Source organism: Wolffia australiana, chromosome 5, assembly GCF_029677425.1.
Source record: "Wolffia australiana isolate 7733 chromosome 5, ASM2967742v1".
Lineage (NCBI taxonomy): Eukaryota > Viridiplantae > Streptophyta > Magnoliopsida > Alismatales > Araceae > Wolffia > Wolffia australiana.
The window spans coordinates 20,690,365-20,717,151 of record NC_135839.1 but is presented as its reverse complement, the minus strand read 5'-3'; the positions used below and the strand labels follow the sequence as shown (position 1 = coordinate 20,717,151).

Below are 26,787 nucleotides of genomic sequence, written 5' to 3'. Positions count from 1 at the left end.
AAGCAATTTGGAACAATATAAATCTGTTAAGCACATGGCAAAATCTTCCATTTTAAAGATTCAGGAGTACCTGTTTTAATCTTCACGTCTTTTTCTTTTTCCATTAATTGTGCTACATCTTTTTCTTTTCTCTCAAGCAGAATATCATTTTCTCCACTCTGTTTATTTTCACCTCCGGTCCCATCATTAAAATAAGATCGTCATGATACCATCCAGTCCCATACTTCCCCAAGAAAGGATGTATTATGCTTACAGTTAATGAATCAGAATTTTGGTGAAAATTATCTTGGTAAGGTAGATAACCCTCCTATTGCGTCCTGTCCCATCCAGCATGCCAAGATGAGAACTTTTGCCTTCTTTTATTGACGGGAGTCAGGTCAAGCATACATTATATTGATATATACACAGGTATCTGGGAATATTGAGACTAATTAAGTTTTCAACGATACAGAACAGAGGATTCACTGTGTGCATTCAATGTGAGTCTTTTTCAGCTAAATTGTAGTATCTGGTCCCGTTGTTTTGGACAGACTGTACTGATCACTTCCAGTCCCATCGTCTCAATAAAAAGGATATTTTGACGCGACCAGAGAAAGAACAATAATGTTTGGCTTATCTCAAAACTTGTAAATTATATCTTCTGCTCTAATGGTCTCATACCGCATCCAGAACTGGCCAATAGAAACTTAAGCCTTTATTTCGTGGACTCCTTTTGTAGAAGCCAACTCGCTCTTTCCAAGCATATAATTTACTCATTTATTTTAATTTTTGTGAGAATGGATTTTCTTAATTTAGCCTTCACGGCACTGATCGCTTTCACTGCATGCATTCAAAATAAGTCTTCACAAATATTATCAACGCTCTGCCCATCATTCAAAACAAGACTATCACTGCACTTGCAGCATCAACGAATGTTCTGAAGCTTCCGGAGAAAGAAATCATAACTCTTGGCTGACTTTTAGAGACGTAAACTAGATCATCCCTTCCCATCCGCCTTCTACCACATAGCGATGTGGAAAACAGTACGACATATTCTATTGGGCAAAATCGTTTGTCTTTATTTGGCAAACCATTTTGCTCGAAAGAAATTCAAGAATATAATAACACTCGTCTATACTCGGTCATCAACCAATACCCATCTCATAATTAACTCTCCAACAATACGACAGTGTTTGCATTCAGTACGAGTCGTTGTCTGCCTTCCCATCCGCCAATCTCCGTGGAAATTTTAGAGTCAACTCCCTTTCGCCTTCAGAGAAGCCAAGTGGGGAAACTAGATAGCGTAATTACCTCAATTTCGGGTAATCTTGGCTTCCGTTAGAACAGCTAAAAGTCTATATAAAGACGTGCATCTCCGTAGAGCTCAACAGGGCATCTCTTGAACCGCCGAACGATGGCCTCCACTCATAACAGGTCTATCGCCTGCTGGCTTCTGACAATTATCCTGTGCGCGTGCACAGACGCCCAGCTGAGTCTTAGCTTCTACGACGCAAGCTGCCCATCTCTCCAAATAATCGTCAAAGGCGTCATGGTAGCCTCCACCCTGACAGATCCTCGAGTGCCCGCCAGGATCGTCCGCCTCTTCTTCCACGACTGCTTCGTAAACGTGCGCACTCCCCTTCATCTGAAAGTGTAAAAATAATCGTCAAAGTAAACTTGACTTCAGCAGCCGGGGACAACGATTCACTCGTCCTCTAAAAGAACACGAAGGCGCTTCTTTCTTCCTCGAACGCTCTTCTTTATCGTTGATGAAGATAGATCATATCCTGCAGGGCTGCGACGCGTCAGTTCTTCTAGCGGACACTCCGACGTTCACCGGCGAGCAGAACGCGGCCCCCAACAAGAACTCCCTCGCCGCCTTTGACATCATCGATAGGATCAAGTTTGCCGTCGAGCTTGTCTGCAAGTCCACCGTCTCTTGCGCGGATATTCTCACCATCGCCGCCCGCGACGCCGTCGTCCTGGTCAGTACCCCACAATTGATCAGAATCTTAATTCTGGACCCTCCGTTCGAATGACGAAAGACGACGTTAAAGGACGGAGAGAACGATAATGGAAATCCTCAAAGACAGCGAATAATACTACGAGAGACGATGAATTTGCAGAGTGGAGGGCCGTCGTGGCAGGTGCTGGTGGGACGTCGGGACGCGAGAACGGCGAGCCAGAGCGCGGCGGAGAGCGACCTCCCATCTCAATTCTCGGGCCTGTCGACTCTCGTCACCAACTTTGCGAACAAGGGATTGAACCTCCGCGATCTCGTCGCTCTATCCGGAGCGCACACCTTCGGCGTAGCCCGCTGCGCGTCCTTCCGCGACCGAGCCTACAACGATCAGAACATCGACCCCTTGTTCGCTGCCATTTTGAGGGCGCTCTGCCCGCCGTCCGGCGGCCTTATCGACATTGCACCTCTCGACGTCAAAACGCCGACGATCTTCGACAACAGCTATTACTTAAATTTGGTTTCCAAGAAGGGTCTACTTCACTCTGACCAGGAGCTATTTAATGGTGGTCCGGCAGACTCCATCGTCAGCAGCTACGCTGCCGACAGATCCATCTTCTTCAGGGACTTTGCCGATGCCATGGTGAAGATGGGAAACATCTCCCCTCTCACCGGTTCTAGCGGCGAGATTAGACAAGTCTGCAGCAGGGTGAACTAACAGTTTTCAATAAGGAAACAGCTCAAGTGTGGTTGTAACGTTGAATAAATGGATGGACTTAACTTCGTTTGTCATGTAAGTCTCTCGTCCTGTTCTTGTAGTCCAAAAGAGTCCCTCTTTTGGAAGAGAGGAGAGTTATGTTTATATCACTATCATTGTTCCTTGAGATGCGGTCACTAACTTGAGATCAGACTGCCTTTGCAATTCTTCAAGTCCACGATGACAAAGCATTTTTGTTTCAAAAATGTAGGAGATTTCAAAATTCTATGAAGTTGTTTTATTTTATATTAAAAGAAAACTTTATATTTTAGTTTTATTTTAACGTGGGGGATTTCAATTTTTTTATTTCTGGAAAATCTTTTGAATTCCTGGAAATTTAATCTGATGGAGTAGCTCAAAGGTCTCATTCTATCCATGTGATATAATCATGAGGCCACCAGTGAAGTCTAGGAGAACCTCAGCCCAAAAGGCCCACTTATCTACTGCTGATCCAGCTCGGGTGAACAGTCATGGCCTAGTGGGCCAATAATAATGGCCTAATGGGCCAGGTTGGGCTTTTAAGTGTGAACAGTCGCTTAAGGCAACCGCTCTAATCTGAGAAAGTAACCTTAAAAGGAACAGCTTAAACCATTGGTGTAATTTGAGTGAGCAGTCTCTTAAAGCAAAAATTGTGACAACTAGGCTTGGGACGGGCTAATGGCCAAAGAGGCCAAGAGGGCTACCCATGCCATCAAAAGGGCTTTATATGGTTCAAAATGGGTGTTGCATAGGCATGCTGGCTCATGCCGCAAGGCCTAAGAGCAGGCCAGCTAGACAGCCCATTGAGGGGTATACTATGCAATAATGATTCGATTAACAATTATTATTTTTACATATTTATTTTCACAAAATAACTGTATGATTTCTATCAAGCTTACAATGATTAAATCTCTTATAGTAATGATCTTCTGAATTTTAAAGATGTTTAGGTACTTTTATGGAACTTTACGACGTCATATTCATATAGACACTTCAATTCAAAGAGTGAATGCAACATTAGAATTCAATCAATTTTATAAGACAATTCACTTTAGTAGGGAGATCATCCATAATGGAGATGCCAGTATGGAAAAGTTCCATTGATTGACAAATTGAAGATTCATAGACAAATACTCTCTGATTGGACATAGATTTTTTATTAATAAATGTTGCATAACATAAAAATACGAGCGACCCTTCAGTTACTTTCATCATTGAATCATAAATGCATTACACTAAAGAAGGAGAATTTTCAATGCAAGATCCAAAAACATATCACGAAATCATTAGATCAACGAATTTTGAGCACCATTAGAAAATAAAAATGTCTGTTCATTAAAAGTAATTAGCTTTTGACCAAGTGGAAGAATGACAAGAATATGTGTGGCAAGAAATCCAATCACAAATTATATATCTCGTTCAATGTTCATTAATATAGTACATCATTATAATATACATGTCATGCTTACAATGAAGTCCATGAAGATGGCGATCAGTAGTCCTTAGTCATGTGGTCAAAATATTCATATGTGAAGGGTGGCACTATCAAAATATCCATATTGGATAGAACTGTCTAGTCTAAAACATATGATGAGTATGCTCGATCCGATACCCATTAATGTGGAGACACTAGTGATAGGCAGTGAGTGTACTTTATCAGAAAGAGTTTACTGAATTTTATCTATGTAAATCTATGAATGTTATTATACCAAACTTTCAATAAAGTTGATTCATGTAACTGTTGTGTAAGTGGTACTAAGACTTACACCACCAAAGACATGTTGTGGCTGGATGACTGTAGTTTGATTATCACCTATGAGTTTGTAATCATTGAATTTCAAATATGTTTGAGAGGAGACAAGTGCATTAATAAGTTCACTAAGATGATTGAGTGTTTTAGATGGGCCTTCTACCCTCGATATAAGAGGAGACATCTCAAGGAAGATGATATGATGAACTCTATGGCCAAGGTACTGGAATATCAAAGAAGAGTTCTCTAATGATTTCCAAATGCATAAATACAAACTCTCATAACTGATTAGGGTTTAAAAATTGACCAAACCCTAATTCATCCTAGGAATAAATGAACACATTAAGTGATGATAGAAAGGTTCCATAATAGAGTAGATACACTCCTTTGTATCTTTTGGAGTGTGAAATTTAGCTTGGGACCTTGTAGGTTGGAAACTAGACCTATTGATTGGGTTAATCAATTTGTGTTTGCATTACCTAAATGATGATGATGAAAATTAGTTTGGAAGTTCAATAAAGTGTATTGGTCCCAAAGAGTTGATAACTAGGCTAATATATGGGCTAGAAGGTCACGTAAAGATAGTCTTTTGGACATCAAAATATATACTTAAAATTTAGGATTTTTTTGAAAATTCTCCATTTAGTTTAAATAAGGGAAGGTTCTTGATGAAATTTGGTCAAGAAATAATTTTTTAGGGCCCTACCCTCTTCTCCCTTCTCCCCTTTTCTCGTCTCCATTCCTTATGTAATATGGACATCACAATGATGATGGTGGAGTGAAAACGAGGCTTCCACATGATGGAGCAAACTCAACGTGTTGGGGATCACATGGATAGATCTAGAGGCTGGACACATCAGTAGATCAACTAATTTTTCATGAGGGATTGAGAAATCACAGATATGATCTGATGGAAATATATATGGTTGGGAATCCAATCGTGCATTACATATCTCGTTCCATGTTCATTAATACAATACATTCATTGTAGTGCATGTGTGATGCTTATACTGAAATCCATGAATATATAATCACACTTAGTGAATTGTGATGAGATCGTAATAATGAGATTACTAGTATTTAAGCATGTGCTCTAAATATTCATATTCAAAGGATACTTGAGAAAGACTTTGAAGTATCTAGATAGAATGACATTATCTAGCCTCACTAAAACGATGAGTATGTTTGGTCTTGTATCGATTCGTGTGGAGATAATTACGATAGATAATGGGTGCTCTTTAGTGGAAATAGTTCACTAACTTGAACTGTATGAATCATTCAATAGTGTTATACCAAACTTTCAATCAGGTTGATTCACATTACAATTGTGTATGTGATCCTCAAAATTGAGACACCAAATACGTCTCATGGATGGAAAGTTGTACTTTGATTGTGTCCTACGAGTCTCTAATCATGGGATTTTAAGCTGTCTTAGTTTAGGTACATCAAGAAGTTCACAAAGATGATTAAGTGTTCAAGATGGAATTGCCTACCCTCGGTAGAAGAGGAGACTACTCAAGGAAGATGATGTGATGATCTCCTTGGCCAAGATAGTGAATTATTGAAGAAGATTTCATGATGATTTCTAAATGCATAAGTACTAACTCAGATGATTGATTAAATTTTGAAAATTGACCATACCCTAAGTCTTCCAGGGAGTGTCAAGTGGATGGCGGACAATACGCAACCTGATAACTGACGATTAACAGGTTCCATGAGGGAGTCAATACACACTCATTTTTGTATTCTAGAACATGAAGTGTAGCTTGGCACCCCATGGGCTAGAGATCCGACCTATTGGTAGGCTTAATTCTCTCAATTGGGTTATATTGGTCCAACATTGATTGATCTATATGATGATATAATTAATTAAGGTTATTGGGCCAATGCAGTCATTAACTATACTCATACATGGGCCTCGAGGGTCAAAGACATGGTATTTTGGACGTTGAAAAACATACTTAAAGTTTTGGAGTTTTTATGAAGAATACCCACTAGTACAACTTGGGGAAGGCCCTCAAAAAAAATTTACTTAAGCCAGAATAGTTCAGTGGCCTTCCCCTTCTTTTTCCTTCTCCCCACAGCTCCGCTCCATTCCTGATGTGATCACGATGTCATAATAACGATGATGGAGGGTGAATGAATCTCGTTAAGGTGGAGGAGGAGATATGGTGTGCCATAGACCGGATGTATACTTCTAGAGGCGGCACATATGAGCTACTCCACAGACTTATTCGTGGATCAAAAAAATCATGAATGTGATTTGTGCTGAGATTATTCATTTCCATGTTGAGTGATTCCGTTATAACTCTTCCGGTGGAAGGAATCATTATGTTCATCTAAATCAAGGCCTGTAAAACCCAACACAATCTATACATAGGTGCTTTGATCATTGGTTTTTGTAAGTGTCATTATGATTCTATTATTCATATGCTATTTTGTTATGCATCTCAATAAAGGTCACATAACCCAAAAATAAGGAATCCTCAATTCCGAAGAGTTAAAAGAGTTTAGCACATGTACCAAATGTATCAATGGAAAATAGTGAAAAGTAGAACATGTTCAAATTGAGCTTCAAAAATCTTTGAATGGATACATATGATCATTTTTTTACTCTATCATAAAGCATCTTGGAATGGTAAACAATATTTTGTCACCTTGATTGTTATTAATACGCGATGTGGATACTTGTATCTCATCCATGAGAAATCTGAAGTAAGAGATGTTTTCAAAATTTTTAAGGCCGATGTTGGGAATCAACTTTGCAAAAGAATAAAAACTATTCATTTCAACTCTAATGGTGAATAATGTCTGAAAGATGGTTTAGGTCAATAACATCGACTCTAAGGGTGAATGATCATTCCTATGGAAAAAATGATGGTACAGGCCAATAATGTCTAGAACCTTTTTGCTTAGACTTCAGAAGAGTGTTGAATTTTCCCTTGGTACATTATTTTAGGATTTCTTAGCTTGAATGGTAAGACTAAAAGATGAAAAATAACTCTCAAAGACATGGAAAGAAGTGTGATTAATCAAACTCTTTTGCATATTTACCTATAGTAATGATAATATACACTTTTTATCAAGGCTAAAATGATTAATTTTATTTTTAGAATGGTTTTTTGGATTTTATGTACTTTTAGGTCATTTTTTATAACATCACATTCTGAAAGAAAAAAATTACATCAAAATATAATTTTCTAGGAACTTTTTGGCATTTAGTTCTTAAAGATATCATTTTATAAGTCTGACATCGTATTTTATTTATTTTTCTAGGTTATATATGTTATTTGGGTTTAGTAATCTTGCCCTGCCATCTGTTGCCATTTGATTTGTTGAATGATGACCAATCATCATTTTCTGTAATGATTTTTTACAAAAAGGATGTCATTATGACATCCCAAATCATGATGTCATAATGGCTGATCATTGACTAATGTTTATCTTAATCTTTTTAATCACTGAATTAATGTGCATAAAACCAATTTTATACTTCAACAAATGCATTCTCAGGTACCGGAAAAGCTTCTTTTAAATAATCATGACTTCATCTTTTATTGTGATTAGGGCACTCATCGTATGTTGCACAAGGAATACCTCCACATGTGCATGTGTCACACATGAGCATATGTGGCATTCAGGTGTCGATGTGTGGATTGCAAGAAGAGATCAAATGCATAGACATGTTGCACACTGATGCGTCACCATGTCACACACTCAAATATTATTTAGCTGTACCTATTTTGTCATATTGTGTAGGGATTCCTTGCATTTGATGAACCATTGATAGAGAATGAAAAAAGAAATAAGTGTCGATCATTGTGGAAAGTCAAAGAGTCAAAGGAAAAAAGCCCTAGCCAAGACACGACAGTGACGAGGATAAGGAAAGAGAACCATATAATTCAAATCAACTGCTAGGATTGATCCAAATTCAGCAATTGATATATGATGATCCAGAAGGCCAATCGAGAGAGGTTTATAGATTCCTCAAGTGTTCATTGGTGTCTTGAGTGAATTGGAGAAGGTCAACAGAGAAGAGGAGAGGCTTGTCAATATCAGGAAGTTTATGTCATCCTAGTGGAACATAATGACTAAGCTTATGAAAGAAAAGAGAGTTTCAACTCTATGTTAGGGAAATTTTCTTGTTCATGAAAGGGAATATAACTATCCTGCTCTAAAATGGAGCTTCCTTTAGCAATAAAATAATCCATACATAAGTTGGGAGTTAACCATAGATAGTACAGATCGTCGCCCTTTGAGGAATCACAATCTAGAGGCGGAGCTATATTAACTCTTTGAATATGTAAATTCCTGAAAAAAATCTTTCAAATTAATTTCGTGGTTTTCACATAAGGTGGAAGGTTTAGGGTCTCTCCCCTTACATTAACGCAGCCTCATCATATTTATTAGGTTAGATTCATATCCTTCTATCTTGACATTTCATTCCACAACCATCACCACTTTCTGCTCCATCATCTCTGTCTCACATCATAATCACTCACTTTTAAATCCTAATTCTCCCATTTATTCTCTTTTTCCCTTATTTATCTTCTACCCCCATTATCAGTTCTTCACATCTTCCTTCATCTTATTCTTCTGTTGTCATTCTATCTACCACTCATATTAATGTTGAGCATGTTCTTATTGTATAGTAATTTTGCCTCTCACCGTTTCCACCACCTCACTATCTCATATTTTAATTGATCCGCTCTTATGCCTCTTGAATTGTCATTTAAAGAGCTTTAAATCCATAATTATCATTCCCTGCAGAGACAACCCGTATGCATCACTCCCTAAATTTGTTATGTGAACGTAAGTATTTATAAACTATTATTAATTAAAACAAATATAAACTAAAAATTATTACCGTAAGTTTGAGTTCATCAAGATCTTCCTCGATCTATATTTTTTTTGCTTTTTGGATGAGCCAATCGTGGAGTGTTAAACAATTGCTTATACTGTCTTCCACTGTGACAACAAAAGACAATACAATCTATGAGACATCCAATTGAGGACTGTGGCTGAAGTATTTTTCACTACTTTAGATTCTGAGTGAGAGTAAAAATCCTCCCAAGATATATTAAAAGAATAAGCTAGCTGTGTTATTCTCAAACAACAACATAAGCTTGTTCATGTCTAAGCATGTATACATCTAGTACCTAGTTCAAAGGGGACAAGTGTCTAAAAAATATATTGGGGCATAGGCTTACTGCCAAAAGTGTTTTTTTAGAGCATACTGCTCACATGGGTGTTGTTACTTGGAAAAAACTGTTAAATTCTAAAACGTAAGATCAGTTGGAAATGTTCACTTTAAATCACATTTTGTGATATTTCCAAACTAGAAATCTGTACTTGATCTATGTCATTTCTCAAATGGTTATACATGATTCTTTTGGAATAGCTACATAAAATTTTTGGTAAATATTTAAGCGAAGGACACAGAGAAGGCAATGATAAGAAACCCCACGTTTATATAACTTGGGAATACTATTTCAAAGTTTTTCCCTCCTTTAGATTAACAATCAAAGAAGCTATAGTATCAGCCAATGCTATTGAACAGGCACTGGAGACTCAAGAATACCCATTTAAATTTCATAAATATGTGCGGAAAAGGACACAAGTATATATGTCTTTCATTCCCTCCTTGGTCATACACATTTTTCTGTAGAATTATTTTTTTGTGATCTGTTTCATATACATAAGTTTCTATTCAAAGCCTTGATTGTCCTTTCTTTTGAAAATAGTTTCAATTATTTTGTGTATTATTGATTTTGATAATGACTACTTTCTTCCTCCTTGATGGTGGCTTTTTTGTCTTGCATTACCTCATGGTACAAAAGCTTCGGATTAGTTCCCTTATCCACTCCCATAACTGAGGCCTCTGTCCACAATATCCCTCTAAAATGATCAATTTCATCTCATGCAGAGTCATTGAGTCTCTAGCATAAAAAAAAGTCACACACAAATCCTTGTAGCAATGTTTTAAAGGCCAATGCAATCAAAGATCTTGATCTTCAATCTCTTCTTTTATGTGTATTCTCCAACTCCATAAAATTAGAGTTAAATTGCTCAATCTGATCTTTGATAGGATCTCCCTTGGCCATCCATATCATGATAAAATTTTGGTTCAAATGCAGCTCCCCAGTGAGGGCTCTATAGAATGGACCGTAATCTTGCTTTTTATCTTTATCAACCTCTCTCGGCACCCCATTGTGAGGCATACTTGAATAACAGAATGTACCTTTTGATTTTACTCTATTTTTCCTCCAATGACAATTTTTTAGGCATATCCACTAAGAACCAAGAGTGCATTATGAGGACCTTAATGGGTCAAAGGAAAATTCATATTGGTGTTCAAAGCATAAAGTTCATTATTCCATCAAAATACTCAATATAAAAAAAATTGAATATGAAATGATGCTTTCGTATGCTGCATTTTTGTAAAATTTATCGTTCATTGAAATTGGGCCGTTTTCTTAATGTTTATGTAAGATTATCCAAAAAATAATAACTCAAATTTAAAAAATGGAACAAATGCATGACATTAAACTATGATTGTGAATTGTGTAGGTGCTACACATTTCCTAGTGTTTTGATTTCATGAATACAATTTTAACTTTTACTCTTTTGAAAGTTTGAATTAGTTGCTAGAGGTGGAGGGGTGAATGGTTTAGTATGTTGAGATATAAAGTACCATTATCTATATTATGAAACAATAGATAACTATTTTAGATGTACATTATGAATTACTTTTGGGTATTTTAAGGCTCTGAAAGAACCTACATACTTATATATTTTAGGAATTATCTTTTACATTAATTTGTATATTGATACATGCTAATGTTAAGTTTCTTAAATTAAGAATTATTGAGGAAATTAACATTTTAGGTTATTAAATTGGGACTGAGAGAGGAAGATTTGGATGGAACTGATGTAATCAATGTTTACTCCTTGTTGACTTGAGTTGAATTACATTCACATAAAAAAGGGCAGACAAAAAATCTTCACCAAGTAACAATTAACTGCCATTTCAGGATCAACCGTGACTGCTGATGAGGCTGATCAGATGTATTATGAGACTTAGGAGTTGTCCATTACAAGTGATGTTGCAGATCCTAGAGATAATATCTTGACTAGTATATTGGGAGCCACTAAGGCCTTGGATTTGAGCCTTTTAAAAGGCTTTGTTTCTGCCTGTTCTCCATCCCAATTATGAGAGAGTTATTTGAATCTTCCTCTTAGAACAAAGTGCAAAGGGTGATCTCTTGACGGTGATAAGGTGGAGACATGAACGAGGCTGATGACAACATCTCAGATATTCTCCTTACATTGGTTTGTCGATCACTTACAATTCTTCTGGATTCTTTAACATTCTAATCCGCTTCCTCAAGAGTTAAATCTCAACATGACTCTAGGGATTAGCAGCTAATGAAGATTTACCCACTTCAAATGGATTGGCCCTCCAATAAAATCAGATTTAAACCGGATATTTAGGATCAAAATTGTTATTCCGATCCCTTGTCTGAATTTTTTTAAATGGATAATGTATTCTCAATAATTGGTAACTATTGAATCATCTTAAGAGTGATATCAAGGGAGCGGGTATTGGTCTATTAGACATTTGGGTTGTATCCTAAAAATGGGAAAAGGCTGGTGTGCCTTTTCACATGGACTTTGTACTGATAAAAAATTCTGCGAAAAAATTTTAGGGATTCTTCTGCCTTTTCACGTGGAATGCTACTGAGGGCCAGGAAGAATATCCAATAATTATTAAAAATGAAATCTGGCACTATGAACACGGAAATTATCTTCTTTTTGCTATAGAGTAAGTGAAGAGATTCAAAGTGAGAATAGAAAATAGTCACCTGGTTTGAAGTCGGTAGAGAAGAGATCAGAGAAAGTCTGGGTGCACTTCCTCCTCGAAGGCCGATTCAAGTAACTCACAATGCACGCCTTCGTTGAAACCTGCTCTTTCACTGGGGGATGTACAACCATTCTCAAACACTTCGCTGCTCGCGTCTTCTTGCAGATACTCGCCCCATTTTGATGAAGGCCGGAGCGGAAGACAGCGGCGTTTCTCCCCGGAGCCTGTTGATGAATAGAAAACTTGTCGTGCCGATGAACTGTCAGAATGCTGCTTACTTCGATTCTGCTCTATTCGAAAGAGATTCCTCCGGGGAGGTTCGTCTTCTCGCGGAGTGCTGCGATCCGACTGGATTTTTGAAGTGGCCGTTCGTTTGTTAGCCTTCCGAGGAGGCATTTCCGTCACAAAGAAAAGGTCTGCGCATGAATCTGCGCGATGATTAATGGTTAGGAGAATCGGAGGCAGAGAAAAGCTGAAGATCATCTATAGAATAAGTGAACAACGTACCATCATCCGGGGGATCTTCTCCCTCGACCGGATCTAGAAACTGTGACCAATCAGTCCGAGGAACAGGACAAAGATCTTCCTCTTCAACATGATCAGAACGTACGTCGCTGCCACCTTGATGATCCGGAGAAGAAAAACTTGGATCATTACGCTCCGCGGAAGATCTGGCCATGTTGAACCTCTGAACAAATCCACGAACATCCTTCGCCAGGCCGCTGCGGGCGAACACCTTCTTCACAGACTGCTTCTGATTACACACCGCGCAAATCCACTTGTTGCTACTTCTCTTCTGCTGCTTGACCTAATCCCATCCAAAAAACTCAAATCAGCGAGATCAAAACACAGATCGAGATGAATTCCTCCCATAATTCAAACCTGCATCGTATCACAATCGAAGCATCGCAGCGCGATGAACATCTGCTGCCTCGCCATCGCCGCAGAGCCCCGATCCGACCGAGTCACTTTTGGCGGGAACCCAAACATTTGAAAACGGGAAGGGTATATCTAAGACCGAATAATCCGCGGGGCCCACATTCAGAACCCATCCAACCGCCACGTGGCCCACGTCGCGCGCTGAAAAAGACGAGAAAGAGAAGCAGCGTCACGTCGCTGTTACCTCCTGACCAAGTCCTCCACTTGTAATGCAAATGACAAACGGAACGGAACGGAACAACAAAAAAGTCATCCGTCTCTCATGCTACGTCATCCGTCCGTCTCCCACGGCACTCGTTCGTTTGAAAGACGTCATCCGTTCGTTAAATTACGTCATCCGTTCAATGCGTTGGCCACAAGAAAAGATAGAAACCGAGCCGCCCCCCATCGCGGGCGGCGCAGCGGCGGCGACTACACTTGGCGCCGCTGGCGCGCCGCCGACGGACAAAAGCGAGAACTATATATATATCTCTGGGCTACCAAGTACAAGTTTGGAGAGAAGAAGACTACGAGCTTCAGGAAGCAGACGCCATGGCCTCCGGCTCGGGCAAGTAGTAGCTCGGCCGCGCCGCCGCCGCCGCCACCGCAGCCACCGCCGCCGCCGCCTCCGGCGCGCAATCCACCTCCCATATCAACTTCTCCACGACTTCGTCTCTCTGAGGCACGTACTCCTATCAACCCACCGCAAGAATCAGCAAAAGATCTGAACGAAGAGCCCAATCAACGGCCGAGATCGAACCTCGAGCTTCTGTATTAGCTCCGCCGCGGTCGGCGCCGATACGATAATCCGCCTTGCGGAGAAGGAGATGAAGCCCTCCTCCACCGCCTTGTCGATGAACGATAGTAGAATATTGTAGTAGCCGTCGACGTTCAGAAGGCCAACCTGAAACCGCAAACAATGTTAATCATCAGATAATAGCTAAACCTAGAGAGAGTGAGAGAGAGAGAGATTAAGGCGAACTTACCGGCTTGTTGTGGATTCCGAGCTGAGCCCAGGTGATCACTTCGAGCAGTTCTTCCAGAGTTCCATAGCCGCCTGGTAAAAACAATAAATAGGGTTTCCAAACAAGAGAGAGAAAGGGAGATAAGTAGAGAGAGAAAGTGAAGAGCGGAGAACCAGGGAGAGCGATGAAGGCGTCGGCTTGTCTCGCCATCTCCGCTTTCCTCTCGTGCATGTCGGACACGGCGAGAACGTCGCCGACGGCTTCGCCAGTTAGCTACAGAATTGGAGAGAGAAAGAGGGAGTTATTTCGATTATCGATTATCGACCGAGGGAGTAGTAGAGAGAGCTCACGTTATCCTGCATGAGTGTCCGGGGAATGACCCTGCGATTATAAGAGACAATAGTTAGAGAGAGATAGATTAGAGAGAGGAAGAGAAGGGGGAGAGAGGAGACCCCAAGACGTGGCAACCGCCGCCGCTGACGACCTTGGCGACGTCCCCCATTAGACCGATACTGCCACCGCCATAGACGAGATTGACGCCTCTCTGGACCTGCAGAAAACAAGGCTAAATTAGAGGGCGAAAACTATAGAGAAAGAGAGAAATATACAGAGATATTCGAAGAGAACCAGTTCTTTTCCGAGAGCCGCGGCCGCCTCAGAGTAGCTGCTCTTCTTACCCGAGCTGCTTCCGCAGAAGACGCAAATCCTGCCAAACTTGGACTTCCTCCTCAGCTCCATCTTTCTCCGCAGAGACAACGTGAAATTAGCAGGTAGAAAATAGTAGAGAGAGAAGGAAGTAGTGAGATGTAACTTCGTAAGTGAAAGAGCCGACCAGGGTTAGAGCAGGGGGGGCACTTATATAGCGACGGACAGGGTTAGAGAGAGAAAGAGAGAGGGGGGGGGGGTTTGAAGGCAGGAATCTTTTGGGGGATTTCCTGCTTAGATGGGTCTGGAATTCGGCTCGGGAATCGATCCCTTGATGAGGGTCAAATCTACGCCTGGCCACACGTTTATTCACACTTAGACCGCCGGAAAGCCAGTCTCTCTTCTCTCGCTTTGAGCTCCATTAATGGCGGATTCAGCCCATCAGGCAATTTAAGGCGTAATTCGCCCGGCCGAGCCTGTCTTTATATTCTTCGCCACAGTCAGTCTCTCTCTAGAATGCCTCGCTGTTCTCTTGCACTTTACGTAGGGAGCGGGCTATTCGTGCCAAAAAGACCATCTTTCCGAGTGGTCATCTCGCCCAAAGCTGGCTCTCTACGGCGAGCCTCGGCAATTATAGCCCTTTCTCTCTCTAAAAACCTCTAACTAGACGTGAACGTAGCGAGAAAATCTCTCAAACCAAATTCTCTGTTCACGTATGGAATTGTGAACGGCGGAGTTTTTCCACCCCTCTCCTCTCTCTCTATCTCTTTCTCTCTCCATCTTTCTCTCTCCATCTTTCTCTCTCTCACTGTCTCTCTCTGACTCTCTATCACTCTCTCTGTCTCGCTCTAACTCTCTATCACTCTCTCTGTCTCGCTCTAACTCTCTATCGCTCTCTCTGTCTCTCACTAACTCTCCATCTTTCTCTCTTTCAGTGTCTCTCTCAAACTTTCTATCACTTTGTCTTTGTCTCTCACTAACTCTCCATCTTTATCTCTCTATTACTCTCTCTGTCTCTCTCTAACTCTCTCTCTGTCTCTCTCTATCTCTGACTCTCCATCTTTCTTTCTCTGTCTCTCCCCAACTCTCTATCACTCTCTGCCTGTCTTTCTCGATCTCCTTCTATCTCTCCATCACTCTCTCTTGGTCTCTCTCTGTCTCTCTCTATCGCTCAATTACTCTTTATCTCTTTCTCTTCTGTCTCGTTCTATCATGATTTTGTCTGTCTCTCTCTGTCTCTTTCCATCGTGCTTTGTCTGTCTCTCTCTATCACCCTTTCTTTGTCTCTCTCTCTCTCTGTATCTCTCTCTCTCTTGATCACTCTCTCTCTAGCTATCGCTCTCTATATCTCATTCTCTCTCCATCTCCCCCTCTAGTTGAATTGTTCGAATTGGGGGGGTTGTGTTCTACTGTGCAAATCGAACCTCGAGTTTGTGTGGGCGTCAGCGCAGCGAATGGAGGCCGACCACGTGTCCCGTCTTATCCAGATGACATCACATGACGTCACCCGGAATTCGGACAGCCGCCTTTCCGGCTAAAAGGCCCTGTCGGGTCACGCGTACGGCCCAGCACAATCATTCCACGAACCGGGAAGGGGCCGCCGGTTCGGAGTCCAGTCAATGCCGGGCCAGCGCGGTAACAGTGACAGCCTCTGCCCACGTGTCCCTACGCCGCATCTCAACCGTCCGATCCGATCGCGGGGCTATTCTCGACCGTCGGATTCCCCGTACGGGTCTGTTGAATTTAATGGGCCGGACGGCCTGGAAGAGACCCGCATTTAATTTCGTCATGTCTTACTTTCTCGGCCCAGTCATGATTGGTTTCCCTCGGAAATCGCTAAGCCTCGCTTCGCACGCTTCCCGTGCTCATCGCTTCGTAACATGGCAGCCGATCTAATGGGCTGAGAGTAGGTTTGGCCCATTAAGAAGTTCGAAAACCTCCCCTCATCATCTTCTTCCTCGAGGTTCTTCTCCAGCCGCCTAAAACCCCCAAAATCCGCTTCCTTCGTCGCCGGGAATTTACCAAATCTTGCAAATGTTCTGTTTGTCCATGTCGATCTGCGGATCTTCCGCGATTTCTAGGGTTCCTGCTGATGTGACATGCTCAGGATTCGACTTTTCACGGCTTCGTGCAAGGAATTTCGTTTTTTCGCTTCGTTCTTCTTCTGGAATTTTTCTCCGCAGATCTACTCCGGTTATGATCAAAAAAAGTTCGTGTTACTGCTTCGAAGGCAATCATGTGAGTAGAACTGAAGATAATGCAGTCTGGAAGAATTCCGTCAAGTTCTTGGCCGTATCTGTCATCGGATCTTTGCTGTTCTTGGGGAATTTCGGCCGCCGGCCTGCCTTGTCGATCGCTGACACTATCCGTGGTGCCGGCGCGGCGACGGAAGAGAAATTGTCTACTGATGGAGAGGAAGATATGGCGGAGAGGTTGTTGGATTCGAATCCTAAAGATTTGAATTCTTTGAAGATGGTGTTCTACGAGAAGATGAAAAAGGGGAAGACTAGGGAAGCTGTGAGCTATGTGGAGAGGCTGATTGAAGCCGAGCCTGAGGAAGTGGAGTGGCGGCTTCTGCAGGCGCTTTGTTATGAGCTTATGGGCCGGCTGTCCAAGGCCAAACAGCTCTTCAGAGACATTCTGGAGGAGAAACCTCTTCAGCTGAGAGCATTGCATGTATGCATGTTCTTCTAGTAAGGCTCCATAGCCGCCAATCATATATATCGTTCTGTGTTCTTCGGACCTCGATTTCATCGATTTTCATCGTAGCATCCCCTTTTTTTTACATGATTCTTCGCTAGATAGCCTTCCAGTCATTAGATTTTTCAAATTTTGATGATAATTGGATGATTATCGCTGCGAACTCGTGTGTTTTATCTAGAATTTGAAGAAGATTGAAATCTTAACAACAGAACTGTTCGCTGCCTCTCGTTCTCTCCGGGTCGTCATAGATTTCTCCGCTGAAATTTTAGGTCGTAAACACAATTATGCTTTATCTTAAATGCCTTAATTTTCCAGAATCTGATGAAGATTCAACGATAGGTGCTGAAAACTTCAATTTGATTTATTTTAAATTTAATGAAGATTCAACGATAGATGCTGAAAAGTTCAATATTATTTATTTTAAATTTGAAGACGATTCAATGCTCCAGACCGGATTGAAATATTGACGCCAGACCTGTTCTCTGCCTCTCGTTCTTTCTGGGTCCTCTTAGATTTCTCGGCTGAAATTTTATGCTAAAGACATGAGTATGTTTTATCTTAAATTTCTTCAAGATCCAATGGCACCGGCTCGGATTGAACACTCAACTCCATACCTGCTCTCTGCCTCTCGTTCCTTCTGGTCTTCTTTGATTTCTCTGCTAAAATATCATTACTTAAACTTGTTGATTAATCTAAAATGATGATTCATAAGTTGCGCGGATAATCTTCAATCTCAATACAGGGGCTCGCGTTAGTGATGCACAAGAACCGTGAGGGACCGGCCGTCTTCGAGATGTTAAGGAAAGCCCTGGAGCTGGCCCGCCGCGAGCAGAGAATCACCGAAGAACGCAACATCAGAATCCTAATTGCCCAGATGCACGTCGTAATGGTACAATCTCGATTTTGCCTCTTCATCTCTTCCCCTCTTAAATCTCCGTCTCTCCACATTGGCGATATGCTGCGTTGCAGGGCAACCGTGCGGAGGGGTTCAAGGAGTTCAAAGCTCTCATTCTTGACAATAATGTGCAATTTCCCAAAAAAATAATTCAAAATTCGTCTCTTTCAAAGTGAAACATGTTTCTTAAAGAAATTGTTAATGTCAGGGCGATTTGGAAGGGGGATTGGGGCGGTTTCAGAAGCTCGCTGAGGAGAATCCAAGGGATTTCCGGCCCTATCTTTGCCAGGTAATTGAGTGGTTCTTCGCGTCCGGTTGCTCTTTTGATCATGGGTAATCTTTCTTGATTTTAGGGCATAATCTACAGCTTGTTGGAGAGGAGTAAGGAAGCAGAGGAGCAGTTTGAGATTTATCGGAGCCTCGTTCCCGAAGAATTCCCCCAGCGGAGTTTCCTCGATGACGTGATTCTTTCAGCCAAGGCTGAAGCGCAAGGACAACCTCAAGAACAGGCTGGGGCTTCTAAATAGGCGCTTGAGAGAAGTAGGGTAAGTTAAGAATAGTTTAAATTTGCGTTTTTCATATATTCTGGTTGAATTTATATATTTTTCTATCGTTCTTTGGTATGAAATATATAGATTTTTTACTCCTATTCTAGGTGGAATTAAAACCCAGTTTATCTCTGGGGGAACGGCACGTCCGGGACGGATGATGATCCATGACGGACGGTGACGTGACAAAACTATCGTCATGTCACCGTCCCATCACACGTCCAAGGATTTCAGAAAAATCTGTCATGTTCACATCACCGTCATGGTTTGCAACATCCCCGTCACACCCCTGTCACTGGACGGCGTCACCGTCATGGTTTGTGGCATCCCCGTTGCGTCACCTTCATGCGTGACGGGAAAAACAAGCATGCGGAGGAGAGAGAATTGGAGGGCCATTTCTCCAATTATCTTTGGACAGCATTCTTTTGCGCACTTGAATTGCAGGCACTTTTCTGCAAAATGCCAAGAAATAAAGTTAGCAGCAATACCATGCGGCGAATTCTCGGCCATCGAAAAGCTTAAATCTAACGATTTTCAAGCTTTTTTGGTCATTTTTAAAAATTTGTCTCGGCCGTCATCTGTGACAGTCGTCCCGCCACCTCACTCGTCCGAACCCCCGCGTCAACATCATGTCACCGTCATGCTCAGTTTGTCATCCACCACTGTCACCGTCACGGACCCCTATTTTCGTCACTGTCACCATCGCGTCATCTGTCATGTTGCCGTCACTGTGACGTGTGACGTGATGGATGATGGCTGCCGTTCCCTACTGGGAGCTGGAATGGAGTAATTGAATAAAATGAATTATTGTGTTTAATCAATAAAAGTTTATTATGTCTAACCTCCCCCGATGAATGTGTTTGCTGTTCAGGGCCCGGCATCGTCAGGCAATGCTGTCGTGGGCGTCCGCAGTTGGGGGGGCGGTCCAAGTACCCCCAGATCTTAAGGATCACAATTCAAGGGATGGATGAAGCCATTCTTGCATAAGCTGAACAGAACTCTCGCTTGAGAATTGTCATATAAATCAGGTAGCCCAATAATCAACTGATCTCGCTACCTCGGATGATAGAATAAATCATACTTAGACAGTGGTAGGACAAAAGTGTTGCATTTTTGCTTGTTGAGAGATTGATGGATTTATGTGGTCTATAAGCTAATTACAATCTTAGGTCTCGTTTATGTTCAGTAAAATATTTGTGTTCACCATAAAAAGCGATCACTAGTACTTAATGATGCCTTTTAAATATTTTTTCGAAGAGTACTCAAGATGAACTTCAAAATATTGATAGAATATCACTCACTCATCTCATTTATATGATGATTATGGTTCATTAGAGACATTAGTGTGCAAACAATTAGAATAGATGTGGGGTGCTCTTTATCAAAATAGTTCATTCTAATAATTCATATAAACCCCAAAACACAAGATCACTCTGAAAGATAAATTATTACTTCAACGTAATAACTTTACATACTAATTTTCACTAAAATGATAATGTGTATGTTGTCAATGTTATAATGGTTAGATCTGTTTTCAGGATGATATTCAAATCTTCCTTAGACTCTGTGTTATTTAAATGGTACTCTCTTAAATCATATTTGTAAATAAAATCATTTTGTTGTATAGAAATATGTTTTAGGATGCTTAAAAGTATTTTTGTGTTTTAAATTAACTTGTGGTGATTTAACGTTGTCACGCCACATGTTGCAATCCGATTTATTTAGATTATTTCAACAGCTTATTTAGATGCATTACTACTGATTTGATGCTTATCTATGATGTCACTACTTTTTTTTTTCTATGATGTCACTACTTTCTTTAACTTAAAATCATTTTAATGAGACAACTTTGTTTAAATATTTCTTATGGTCAACTATTTCAAGAGCTTGATACAGGGGTTCTGTAATAACGCCAAATTCATAAGCCATGAAGTGATAACCAACCATTAGAGTCAAACATGTCATTTAAGGTTTCAAGAATATTCAAATTTTTAAGTATCTCCCTGCAGGTATATAGTGACAGAAAGTAGAATCCACCAAGCTCAAGTATTAAAAACTGGTTTTCAAGTAATTTATAAATTTATAATTTTAGAGAATTTGAGCAAGTTTCATGGAAGCAAACGAGTGAAAAATATTTTGGGGGGGGGGGGGGGGGGGAGAATAATGATTCGTCTTAACCCAAATCTATTCAAATTTACTAGAATAATTATAGGAATTTATAGAGATTTAGGTCGGAAATACTAATTGATTCTAATTCAAATAAATTAGCAAGGACTTCAGTAATGCTAGGTGATAGTTAACATGAAATAAGTGCGAATGGAGTGGAACGGAGTGGGATTTCATTTTGATAAAAATAATAGAAATGGTGGCAGGTACACACCAAGAAGAAGCGAAGTGGACCAACGGAGACAAAGTTTGCTGATCATAGTAGTAACAAAAATGGAGGTGGTTATGCTATTGATTGGTGTAGTCCCTAGTCATCATGTGCCTAGTCGTCACAGAGTCCCTTATGAGGGTACAGGTTATCATCAAATATAATAACAGGAAAAATGTGGAAATCAGACAGAGAACGATAGAAGATCAAACTAACATTGCTGTCACATGTCCAACAATCAAGTAATACTCTTTCTTCACTACACATTTAATACTTTGATCTTGAAAGTAAAGAATGGATCCAAGTGATACTTAGAATACGAAAATCACTCTGATAAAATTTATTACCAGTAAAATCCTGCGGTATCATTTTTACATGGATGGGGAGGTTCATTTATGGATCCAAAATAAGAGTCTGTAAAAGGAGAGAAATACAAAATTACCCTATCACTTTCATTCCTGAACTCCTAGAAAGTCAGATATCATATTTAAAGTTGGCCAATTCTAAGCCATTATTTATTTCTCTCCTCCTCGAGCCTTGTCAATGATCACCAATGTGTCACTGGAATCCTCTCACTCCCATGTATTTTTTATATCAAAATTTGCATTTAAAATCACAAAACAGATGCTAATTATTCACCTGAAAATCCATACATTTAGTCATATAATGACACAAGTCCTCAAAATTACAAAAACACACCATTGACTGGAAAATATATCCCTAAGTTACATGTCTAATCAGACTTTACCAAGTGAACTTGGGAAAGGAGAAGGTAAAATGAAAATTTTGGAAAATGTAATGCATTTTATTCTTCGTCAAATCATGTTTCAGCATGTGCATTGGCTCATTTTTTCTCTAATCAAATTTTCTCTATTCGCCACTTTTCATGCACTTTTGATGACATTTATTGCTATTTAAATTTGATGTTTTATTTTTATCCATTTTCTTAGAAAAAAAAAATAATGGTGCTTTGGTTGGCTGCCAACACTCGTGTCAACGAATGATTGGTCGCAATCTTAAAAAATCAGATTGTGACAGATGGGGAAACAGATTAAATTAAAATCCAATGTGTTTAAAATCCTTTAAAATATTCAAATCCATCATTCAAAATATTCTGACTTGTAAGATTTTTTGAATTAAATGTCAAAACATTCTGTAAAAGTATGAACAAATAAAAAAATAGTATATGATAGTAACCATATAATAAACTATTTTAACCTTAAGTAATATGCATATATGATCATTCTAAAAAATTATTATGTTTGATATCAAATTTATAATTACCATGTTATTTATGATTATCATGTAGTAATTTTATAGTCAAATTAAAAAACAAATATTAGCATATGAATAACCCAAATATTAGCATAAGAAATATACATCTATTCCTTTGTGAGAGTACATGGAGAAAATGGGCAACCCTAATGTTCCTGCTCATTCTGTTGTAAAATGGCATCATAGAAAATAAAAGTATATCCTTAGTATGAGGATGAAGCACACATTTCTCTCAATTTCAAAATAAATGTTAGAACACCTCTATCTCTCTTCTTCTTTCCTCAATCAGGCACACTCCCACCTCTAGTTAATCTTCGTCTTAAATTTTCTTTTCATATATATATATATATATATATATATATCTGAAAAACTATTTCTTGTTAATTTCTATCTCTATTTATGTTCCTTTTTTCTTCATTTCTCACAGTGTATTGGTTTCCAATTCATTTGCATTCTAAATCTTATGGCTATATTCATTTATCTTGATTCCATATCCATCTTTATTTATTGCACTTCATTTTTTTTCTTTTAAATGATCACATCCCCCCTATCTTTCAGAGAGTAGAAAAAGTGTTTTAAATGATCATCAATAACATTGGAGTCATCTCTTTCATCATAGACCCTAATCCATTTCTGTGTGATACCAATGGCGCTTGTGTACAAATAAAATATTGGATGTCTTTTAAGGGTTTAATGAGTTTTATAAGACACTTCCCTTTAGAATGGAAGAGTTCTAGTGACCAAAAAGGTGCAGATTCATAAATGAAGTAATTATTTCTATGTATTTTTAGCATCACTATAAAATAAAAGGTTTTTTTACTAAAAGTAAATAGATTTTGGCCAAGTAGGATATTGAAACAAGTCTATGTGGCTAGCAAGCCAATCACACATTATATATATCATTCAATTTTCATATTATTTTACATTGATCATGATATGTGTGTGATACTTATGATGAAGTCCATGAATATATCTGAACTGGTGAATTATGATGAGATCTTAGTACAGATATCAATATTCCTTAGGCATGTGTTCTGAATATTAATAACAATATTCAAACATGATTTATCTCAGATATATAGTAAGAAGTAAAATAAGGTGATTGAGTGGTCAAGAGAGGATTTCCCGCCCTTTGTATAGGAGGAGATTGAAACAAGGAAGAAGATGCATTAATCCATGGCCATGGTAATAGAGATATGGGGGAAGTCATTCTCCAATGTTTACCATTATGCATTAGTATTAACTAAATGATAAATTATGGTTTGGCGATTAGCAATACCTAAGTCATTTGGGTGTCTCGTGTGGATGAAAAATTACATAAATAATAACCCAACGATGACAAATGTTTTGTGTGGGAGATTGCAAAACAACCCTAAGAGGCTCTCGTGTGGCACTGGCATTGGGAGTTGACCCTGGCACTCATGTTTGACTTGGTTGGCTGATAACATGCATATTATTAGGTTATTTATGCATTAAATAATAATATCTTTGTCTAATGAATCTTAAAATGATTAAATCTATTTTTGAGTAAAATTCTTATTTTTGTGGATTTAATGGAATTTTTATGTATTTTTTCAATATCATATTCTTGTATCACTTAGGATTCTTTTATAAATATTAATTAATATTTTTAATGTCATAATATCCTTCTCACCACATGTCGTCATTCGATTCAATCAAATGGTGCCCAATCAAGAGATTCACCTCAACTTAATCATTACAAAAAGTTGTCATTATGGCATCGTTATATATAATGCCATGACGTCCCATCATTGATTAACATGTTTTTATCTTTGACCAATAGAGAGAAGACCTGATTTAAAGCACAATAAATGTGATGACATGATTGAGGGGGGAAATAATAAAATAATACAAAATTAAATGTCGACATTTGTGGGGTTACACATTGTGCACACCTGTAACATTGGGATTGGTCTAAAGCATATGTGATGCTGACATGGCATGCAAAAATGCATCATACAATCATTGGTGACTTTTTATCTTTTGGACTTCAATGACATGCATCGGCGTGTCATTCTTTTCAAAATTAAATAAAATAAAATGATGAGAAATAATATGTGTGACATGGCATGTGGTAATGTGCCACCATCTCACACAATGATTGATTAATAAAAATGACTTTTTGTCTTTTTCCTCTATGCAACTACACATGGCATTCTAGGAGTGATCGATCATTGATCTGAGGTGATCGCACCAATGATAAAATGAATGATGATTGGATATTTAAACAGCCGACAAAGGATTACTCAAACTTCAAAGCTTGATTTATGACGATTAAGAAGGCTGATTAAGCTAAACTTTTGAGGGATGTTTCATTTTTACCCCCCCCCCTTTCATCTATGTTGTCTGATCTATACATAAAGGCGTAGATCTTTGTGAAATTTATCCTTAAACTTGTTTCCTAGACTTGTGGATTGATTGAAAGCTAATGAGTTTTTGAGATCCAACAACAATTAGAACCCTAATTTTTGGACTTTATCAACGGCACTAGGAAATGTCCTAATTGTGTCAAAAATCAAACTTTTAGAAGCCAAATTGGGCCTTTTTCTCCTCAATCAGACAAAGCCTTCATAAGCTGGCTCTAATAGTGTTGTTGGGTTCTTAAGGTTTGGTTGAATGCTACGAACTACTTTATGTGTAGCATAATAAGGGATTAAATTTAGAATCTAATGATAAAATAAGAAATCATCATAATACCTTACAAGGAACTAATCATACACTTGACTTTGTCTTGGGGAGAATCTGTTCAAGAGATTTACTTGTCCAGCCTCTAGATGTATCCACACGATCAATGTGATGGTGGGCATCCTCTTCTTCTCCAACTCTCTTGAAGGTATAGTGGATCGTCTCACCATGAATTCTCTCAAGTAGAGTGAGTGGAGTGCCAATGAAAGAAGAAAAAGAGGCGCCAGTTCTGGTTCCCATCATCAGTTATAATGGCATTGAACTTTCCCTCATACAACCTTTGTCATCAGTTACAATATATATGTAATCCTTCATATGCGTGACTCTCAATTGGCTTAGGTATGACTTACCGTTGATAATCGTTGATGATATCTATATGTTTATCCACATTAAATTGGTTATATGCATGTGTTATCAAGATGAAATGATTAAATCCATTATTTCATGATCTTCTAATTTTTTTTGATTTTAAAGTACTCCTATGGATTTTTCTCACGTTATATTCTGAAAGAAAATAATTTTTTGAGTCAGAATATGATTTTCCCTGAATTTATATATTAAAAAGGATATGATTTTCTATGCCGAAATATATATTTATTAAATTTTTAGGCTTCCTATTTAATTTTCTATGAATTATAAGCTATTTTTGGGTTTTATTCCTTTTGTGCCATGTGTTGTCATTTGACTAAACAAAGAGACCAACTAAAGGTTAAGGTTAATGATTAGTGGCAATCAGTCATTAAAAGTGATCCTGTTATGGCATCACGATAAGCAACGCCATAATGGCATTTTTTGCTAATGCCTTCTCTCTTATTTTTTTAAACGGCACGATGACATGACCCAATAAAAAATGGGTATTTTTCTCACAATAAATGTGATGTAGAGACCGAGGAAGTGAAAATGAATTATTTAAATATTCCTCTCTCCTCAAATTGGTCAAGAATAGCGTCGCAACTGATGTGTCACGAGACACGTGACACCCACGTGTCCTTATTTTATTGGATTTACTAAAAACACATTGACATGGGGCACATTGATGCGTCATCACATCATAAGTCCTCTTCTTTTTAATATTATTATTATATTAATATACATTTATGCTTTATTTTGTCTTTTCAAGGAAATGACACATGGCACGACGAGAGTCATTCATTGTGGATGACACAAGCCAATCTAAATCAATGATTTCATGTAATACCATGATGAAGACAAAACTCTAAAATTGATATGACCGTGCTGACGAGGATGAGGAGAGAGAAATATTTGGATTAAATCAACAGCTAGGAGTCATCCAACTTTAGGGCTTGACATGTAACTATCCAAGAGGTAGGTCAAGCGAAAAAATTGAGGGTGCCTTTGTCTTTCTATCATTGTCCATATGTATGGTTGGATCTATAAATTGAGGCCCCCATAGTTGTATATATATATATACTCACTACCTCCTAGAGCGAAAAATTTAAAGAGAGTGA

General features: G+C 39.0%; 4 protein-coding genes across 6 annotated transcripts; 2 read left to right on the top strand and 2 right to left on the bottom strand.

Moving 5' to 3' along the window:
* Nucleotides 1–1,393: 1,393 nt before the first annotated feature.
* Nucleotides 1,394–2,823, top strand: LOC144703809 (Peroxidase superfamily protein). Its single transcript, XM_078576077.1, has 3 exons — nt 1,394–1,606; nt 1,773–1,964; nt 2,106–2,823. Exons 1-3 carry the CDS (start codon nt 1,394–1,396, stop codon nt 2,655–2,657), a joined length of 957 nt encoding a protein of 318 aa, XP_078432203.1. The 3' UTR covers nt 2,658–2,823.
* Nucleotides 2,824–12,217: 9,394 nt separating this feature from the next.
* Nucleotides 12,218–13,417, bottom strand: LOC144703153 (uncharacterized). Its single transcript, XM_078575253.1, has 3 exons — nt 13,172–13,417; nt 12,797–13,097; nt 12,218–12,717 (listed from the first exon to the last, which is right to left on the bottom strand). The coding sequence occupies exons 1-3, from the start codon at nt 13,277–13,279 to the stop codon at nt 12,317–12,319; spliced, it is 810 nt and encodes a 269-aa protein (XP_078431379.1). The 5' UTR covers nt 13,280–13,417; the 3' UTR covers nt 12,218–12,316.
* A 130-nt stretch (nt 13,418–13,547) lies between these two features.
* On the bottom strand, nt 13,548–15,201 carry LOC144703808 (putative cytokinin riboside 5'-monophosphate phosphoribohydrolase LOGL10). 2 transcript variants are annotated; one of them, XM_078576076.1, is made up of 7 exons: nt 14,800–15,183; nt 14,625–14,722; nt 14,523–14,553; nt 14,346–14,445; nt 14,194–14,264; nt 13,968–14,111; nt 13,548–13,899 (listed from the first exon to the last, which is right to left on the bottom strand). In XM_078576076.1, the coding sequence occupies exons 1-7, from the start codon at nt 14,908–14,910 to the stop codon at nt 13,744–13,746; spliced, it is 711 nt and encodes a 236-aa protein (XP_078432202.1). In that variant the 5' UTR covers nt 14,911–15,183; the 3' UTR covers nt 13,548–13,743. The 2 variants fall into 2 exon arrangements, with proteins under 2 accessions (XP_078432202.1, XP_078432201.1); XM_078576075.1 differs by having other exon boundaries at nt 14,194–14,445; nt 14,800–15,201.
* A 1,563-nt stretch (nt 15,202–16,764) lies between these two features.
* On the top strand, nt 16,765–20,101 carry LOC144703807 (Tetratricopeptide repeat (TPR)-like superfamily protein). Of its 2 annotated transcripts, XM_078576073.1 has the most exons (6): nt 16,765–17,493; nt 18,263–18,409; nt 18,490–18,543; nt 18,624–18,704; nt 18,769–18,960; nt 19,835–20,101. In XM_078576073.1, exons 1-5 carry the CDS (start codon nt 16,852–16,854, stop codon nt 18,940–18,942), a joined length of 1,098 nt encoding a protein of 365 aa, XP_078432199.1. In that variant the 5' UTR covers nt 16,765–16,851; the 3' UTR covers nt 18,943–18,960; nt 19,835–20,101. The 2 variants fall into 2 exon arrangements, with proteins under 2 accessions (XP_078432199.1, XP_078432200.1); XM_078576074.1 differs by lacking the exon at nt 18,490–18,543 and having other exon boundaries at nt 16,766–17,493.
* The last annotated feature ends 6,686 nt before the right edge of the window (nt 20,102–26,787 follow it).